Source organism: Myripristis murdjan, chromosome 14 (genome assembly GCF_902150065.1).
Source record: "Myripristis murdjan chromosome 14, fMyrMur1.1, whole genome shotgun sequence".
Classification (NCBI taxonomy): Eukaryota; Metazoa; Chordata; class Actinopteri; order Holocentriformes; family Holocentridae; genus Myripristis; species Myripristis murdjan.
The window spans coordinates 37271132-37278151 of record NC_043993.1 but is presented as its reverse complement, the minus strand read 5'-3'; the positions used below and the strand labels follow the sequence as shown (position 1 = coordinate 37278151).

Here is a 7020-nt window from a genome sequence, read left to right as displayed (position 1 = left end):
TCTGCTTGGACTTCACTGTACAAAGAATTGCAAGCGGGTTCCCTCAGACATAGCCTCTGTATCAAGGAGGATTGGGTTTAAAATTCTCCTTTTTATTTTATTTATTTTAATTTTTTTTTTCTTTTTTTTTTGGTTTTGTTTTTGTTTGCAGGGTTCTGTTCTGGCTCTCATTTTTTATGTATTTTAATTATTAACTAAGTTAAAAGCAATTTAATATTTTAAACTCTGCGGATTATAATCTAATAAAAGACAGAAATGAAAAAAGAAAAAAAAAGGGGGAAGGAGAAGACAAAAAAAAAAAAAAATAGAAATAATTAAAAAAATAAAAAAATACCGCCCTTGGACACCGCCATCCCATCACTTCAGGTGGGATGGCAAAACCCATATAACACATCACAGATGACGTTACACCAACATCACGTGACACCTCTGATGAAGGCTGCAGAGGCAAGGTAGCCGAAACTTGTCAGGTACAAACATTTTACCTTACAGGCCTTTTAAAAGAAAAAGCTGTGGTTAATATTCATCTGTAGGCCACATGAACCTTTTTAATACATACAACATGAGATTCTCATTTTAAAATCCCATTTTTTTTTCAAATGGAACATATTTAATAAGAATTTGCGTATCTCTTTTGACTGGGCTCCATAAATGACAGGGTTGAGGGTGCCGGGGATTACATGCAAAAGAATAGACCAAACTTTCTTCTGAAATGTGTACTGTGGGAATCGATGAAGGGCAATGGGAACCATGCCACTGAAAAACATGATCAGATACAGGCAGAGATGAGTGCTGCAGGTCTTCAAGGCTTTACTGTTCAAAGACGTGTTTTTGCTGGTCAGGCAGACCGCTGTGATCTTTGTGTAGGTGAGAACCATACTGCCGACAGACGACGTCAGCAGGACCACGGTGAAGGTGAGGCCGTAGACGTTGTTGATGAAGACGCTTTCGCAGGAGAGCTTAAACAGCGAGGCGTTGTCACAGTAAAGATTCGTGATCACAGTCCTGCATCGGTTCAGTCGAACGGTCAGACCGAGCAGAACAGCCACCAAAACTAAGGCCACTCCCCAAGCACAGGCAGTCAGCTTCAGAACCATTTTGTTGGTCATGATGGTAGCATAGCGCAGGGGATTGCAGATGGCCACATACCTGTCAAAGGCCATGATCATTAGTATTGTGTGAGAGGCAGTGGCAAATGTGTGTATGGTGAAGGCTTGGGCCACACACTCATAATAGCTGATGAGGCGTTCAGAGGGAGGCAACACCATGTTTGAAAGCAGCCGGGGCAGCATGTTGGTATTGCCAAGGATGTCGTTGACTGAGAGATTGCAGAAAAGGAAATACATAGGCTGATGAAGGCTTTTCTCAATACACACAATGACTATGATGCCCACATTGGCAAACATTATAAACAGGTAGGAGAAAAAGATGATGAGAAAGACAGGGTACACGGAGTCCTCAGTGACTGGCAGCGCCTCCAGGTGGAGAGTGAAGCTGTTGTAGGTGTAGTTTTCCATCAGCCTGAAACAAGACACACAGGAGGGGGGTGCTGTAATGACACACAGAACAACTAGGCAATCTCAATGTGGGAAATCAGTGATACATGCTTTGACAAAGTAACTCCAGTAAATATAAAAGGAGAGTTTTGCCAAAGTTCACAAATCAGTTTAAAAGTTGAATATGAATGAAAGAGGAATATAGTTTTTTTCTTTTCCTTTCTTTCTTTCTTTTTTTTTTTTTTTCTTTTTCTTTTTTTTTTTTTTTACATGTATCTTAATTTTTTTTAAGAAACATGGAAAGAAGCATTCTGGTTAGTAATTATTCAGTGTCCACCTTACCTCTCTCATGCTCACTCAGTTTTCTTCTTCTCCTCTGTGTTGCCTCTGCACTCGCCTGATATTCACCAGCGAATGAACAGTGACAGTGAAGACCTCTTTCTCAGTCACTATTTTTATCGATATGTTTTTATCATCAGGGGAAGAACTGACTTGACATCAGATAGTGGGTCATAGTGGGTGTAACTGTATCAGGTGAGGTTCATGGCGACTGCTGTGCAACGAAAAACAAATCATTTTGTGTTATACATTTTCAAGGACAAAACATATCTAGTCTGTAATAGTATGCAGCATTTTCAGTGGGCCTCATGCAAGATTGCAACACATTTGTATTTTTTATCTTAATTTTGTCTTACTTTTTCAGTTTGAATCTGATATGCAGATCAACAAATGCTCATAACCTCAGAAAATCTTCCTAAATGACCCTCATTAACAATACAGGTAAACATGTTGTCCCCCACCGTGCTCAAATGAAAAAAACCTCTTCACTGAAAATATTACTCCGCCCGGCAATGTTATTGCCTGAGTCTGTGTGGTTTCCATGGCAACAAGAAACGTTTCACTGAAAACCCGCATCAAAAGCCGCTGTCAACTTTGTTAGCCTCCATAATGGACCGTTTTGTTGTCAATTTTGATTTATTTGGCGACCTAAGTTTGGATAAACGGCTGAACGGGGAAGACAAGACAGAAGAGAAAAAGAAGAGAGTACGCGAGAGTGACGAGTGAGGAGCTGGATCAGCTGGAGAGGTCAGGAAATGAAGCCGGTACGGCCCGGTCAACGTCTTGGGCCGTCAAATGTCTACAAGACTACCTGACAAACACCGGGCAAACAGCTGATTTCTCACCTGTAAGGAAAGAAGAGCTAAACAAGATCCTCCGTGAATTTTATGGAGCTTTAATTTCTACAATAGAGAATGAAATGCGGAGTCAGCACCACGGACAGTACCTGTAAGATTTTCCACGGAGATGTGCAGCTACAGCTTTTTTCTTGTTATTAATGTGTTAATGTTATCAGTTATTAATTAGCCTATTAATCGTTATTAATTTGTTTAGTCTTTATGAGTTGCCTAGGCCATTGATTGAATTAATTTGTCAATTTGTTTGCATCTGTACACTGAAGTGAACATTTAATAAAGCAACACATCTGTGAAAACTGTCGTCTTTATTTCAGAGGTAAATTGATAACAGCCTGAAAAGGTGATTAGCAAAAGCCCCTGAAAGGTGGGGTTGAAATTATATAACTCTGTTCAGCCTTAATGTGACTGCTTAGGCCTACTGTTACTTTTGCTGCTTAGCCACATTAATCGGAGCTGAAGTTAAATTGGAGTGACACACCGCCAGCTGAAATAAAACATCTGCCGGTGAGTTTATGAAAAGATTGTTTGTTGTGGTGCCGACACTGGAAAGCAGTAGGCCTAGCCTATATTTAAATATAGCCTAACTGTTCTTATAAGATGGTTGTAGATAGACTAAAGATCAGCTATGCTGCTGAGTCGCTGTCACGGCACCTGTTAGATTAAAAATGACTGAGAAGTCGGCAGAAGTATAACTATCAGTCCATGAAAAAAATATTTTTTCCCAGCGGATATTCTAGTAACAACATGATTGAGCTATCAGAGCAGTTTTTTTGCTATCTATCTGTGGTATTTATTCAGTTTTGGGAAATCACGATGTCTAGAAAACATGGTAAGTCCAAGTTGGCTGGCTGACAGGGACTAGTTAACGTCAGATCTCTCAGATTTCCACTGAAACGGAGAGAATAGGCCTACTAGCAAAAAAAAAACTTTTACATTTTGGCAGCGAAATGCACAGCATGAATACATTTTGATTATACATTTTATTTTGTTGGTAATAGTTGTATAATCGCATTATTACACTCGAGGGTGTGCTTGAACGTTATTATTCCAGTGATGCTAACGGAACTCGGCGCAAGCGCCTCGTTCCTGGCCGCATCACTGTCGTGACAATAATAACGGTCAAGCACACCCTCTCGTGTAATAATGCTTAACTATGCACTTAGTTTAAGTAGACTGAGTTTCCCATGAAAGGCCAGTGAGTGAGGTGTGAGCTGTCAGACTGGGATCAGATGGGAACACACAGACAATATACCAAAATACAGAAAACAACACAAAGAAAACAAAACCAGCCAGGACTGTGACAGGGCCCCCACGAGATGTTCGTCCCATCTCCAGACGTTTGTAAAACGTGCCCCATCAGAACAGTACGGAGGCCCTCAGCAGGTCGGGGGCTAAGAAGGAGGCATCAGCAGGTGGACAGACCTGAGTGTTTGGGGTGGTTGCTATGGGGTTGCTATGGATTTGGGGTTGTTGCAATGGGGTTCCTAGGGTGTTTGGGGTGGTTGCTATGGGGTGGCTTTGGTATTTGGGGTTGTTGCAATGGGGTTGCTAGGGTGTTTGGGGTGGTTGCTATGTGTTTGCTGGGGTGCTTGGGGTGGTTGCTATGTGGTTGCTAGAGACTTGCTAGGGTGTTTGGGGTGGTTGGGATGTGGTTGCTAGGGTGTTTGGGGTGGTTGCAAGAGACTTGCGAGGGTGTTTGGGGTTTGTTCTTATGGTATTTGGGGTGGTTGCAGTGGGGTTGCTAGGGTGTTTGGGGTGGTTGCTATGTGTTTGCTGGGGTGCTTGGGGTGGTTGCTATGTGGTTGCTAGGGTGTTTGGGGTGGTTGCTAGAGACTTGCTAGGGTGTTTGGGGTGGTTGGGATGTGGTTGCTAGGGTGTTTGGGGTTGTTGCTATGGGGTTGCTAGGGTGTTTGGGGTGGTTGGGATGTGGTTGCTAGGGTGTTTGGGGTGGTTGCAAGAGACTTGCTAGGGTGTTTGGGGTTGTTGCTATGGGGTTGCTAGGGTGTTTGCACTGGTTGCTATATGGTTGCTAGGGTGTTTGGACTGGTTGCAATGGGGTTGCTAGGGTGTTTGGGGTGGTTGCTATGTGGTTGCTAGGGTGTTTAGGGTGGTTGCAGTGGGGTTGCTATGGTATTTGGGGTGGTTGCAATGGGGTTGCTAGGGTGTTTGGGGTGGTTGCTGGGGTGTTTGGAGTGGTTGCTATACGGTTGCTAGGGTGCTTGGGGTGGTTGGGATGTATTGGCTGCAGTGCTAGTGGCCCTTGAGACAGAAAAGGAGAGATGCAGAGCCACGTGTGTATCTCTGTGTCAGTGAGAGGGGACCTGCTCTCTAGCGCCCTCCTCCCATTAGTCCTCCATTAGTGTGTACTGCATCTCAAAAAAATCATACTTAAACTACAATTGCGAAAAATTGGTAAGTTGGATCACTCAGAAAATTGACATGTCACTTCTGCTCCACAAGGCGCACATTTTTCGTGTTTTTTGTGTGTATGTATCACAAAATCTGTGCAATGTAGAGCTTCGCAAAAGTTTTACAATTCATTTATAATGAGCCAAAAATCATGTCTAAACTGGAATGGTTAAGAAGCTGTAAGTGGGAATGCTTAATAAAGTGGTAGCGCTATTCTTGCAGTGGGGTGGCACGATTTTCATGTTTGGTGTATGGAGATAACACCAAAACTGCAGGCGGAATTACACACCAAAATTTGGTGGAATAATAATCATGCAAGAGAATAAGATGTGTTGCCAATGGCAAGCATATAATAATTAACTTTGCAGTATGCTAGGCTGAGTTTCTGTGTTTGGAAAATGAAAGTAAACAATCGCAATGCTAATGGCAAGCCACCCTAAAAATGCCAACAAGTCCTCCACCTCGCACGACCATACAGGGGTGGGCAACCATGTGCCATAGTGAGCCGAGAGGCTGCAGGTTTTCACTCCAACCAAAAACTCCACCAGCTGATTGCACTGATTAGTCCCTCCTCTCTGCTTGAAGGTGAGGTAATCAGTGAAGCGATCATGCAGCTTGCACCCCGGCCTGGCTGTGACTTGTTCCGCTACTGCTACAGCTAATAATACTTGGTCAGTAGTAAATAAATACTGTGAAGTGCAGCTTTAAACATTATTTGGATGGCCTTTACTAAGTTGAATTTTTTTTTAATGAAGGTGTTGCAGCTTCAACTTCAAATGAAGTGTGTTGGCTTGAACCACGGAATAAACACTTATAGCAATATTCATTAATAATAAGTTATTACAGGCAGTTGTTGCAACTCTATAAGGTCCATGTTTGTTGATTTTTAACTAATGATTATTAATACCTAATATTGTGTGTAAAATATATATTGTTTTAATGTGCATCTATAACATTAATAAATATTCTACTGTGCAATAAGGAAAATTATTAATTATAATTTCTTTGTTAATTGTAAAATATCTATTCACTATAGTTTAATTAACTATCAATTTTATATTTGTTAATGATGTTTATTATGAGGTTGTTCCCACCTGGTATTAACAGCTGTCCTGAGAAATCTGAATACAAGTGGACAGCTACCTGTGTTTGGATCTCACTTTCCCGCTCTATATACATATAAACACATATCATTTCAGAGAGAGGTGGGAACCAGGTGGGAACAAGGCCCTATGTAATACAAAATATTTGCTAAACTTTTTATTTACTATTATAATTTATTTATTACTTAATGTATGCATTTTTTTTATTGGTTTGATGGAGCTGGGAGGTTATGGATGAGCAGCAGATGGGGTGGGACACATTGCTTTTTATTTGTGATTGTTCTGCATCTGCATCAATAAAACAAGAGCTCATGGATCCATGGATCTAAATGAACTAACACCTCAAAACTCGTTTAAATCTGAGCAGCTGTTACTGTTTAATCAATAGTTTAGGCAATTTCAGAATGAAAAATCCTGATGAAATACTAGAATAAAATCTCTCTCTCTCTCTCTCTCTCTCTCTCTCTCTCTCTCTCTCACTACACACACACACACACGCACATATTAAAAGTTAATTTGCTTTTAAGTCTATCACATCATAGACCTGAGAAGTACATTAAAGTCTTTCATAGTGAGATGAACTTGAAGGAGTTTAGTTTATTTCTATTGTTCTATATTACTGTTAAACTTAAAGAGCTCAACAATTCCCACATTATGAAACAGGAGTAGAAAACAACCCGACAGCCTCTTTACCTTACATACTGACAGAACACTCACTCACACCTCTCTGGTGGATTGTTAACAGGCTCAGGTTTTATGTAGCCCATCATATGCTTTCACAAAAAGACCCCAAAGACTAAATTTGTCATTTTGAAG

At 41.1% G+C, this 7020-nt stretch overlaps 1 protein-coding gene across 1 annotated transcript; it reads right to left on the bottom strand.

Moving 5' to 3' along the window:
* Positions 1 to 548: 548 nt before the first annotated feature.
* On the bottom strand, positions 549 to 1520 carry LOC115371036 (olfactory receptor 52D1-like). The gene has a single exon (XM_030068152.1). It carries the CDS (start codon positions 1515 to 1517, stop codon positions 549 to 551), a length of 969 nt encoding a protein of 322 aa, XP_029924012.1. The 5' UTR covers positions 1518 to 1520.
* Positions 1521 to 7020: the final 5500 nt, after the last annotated feature.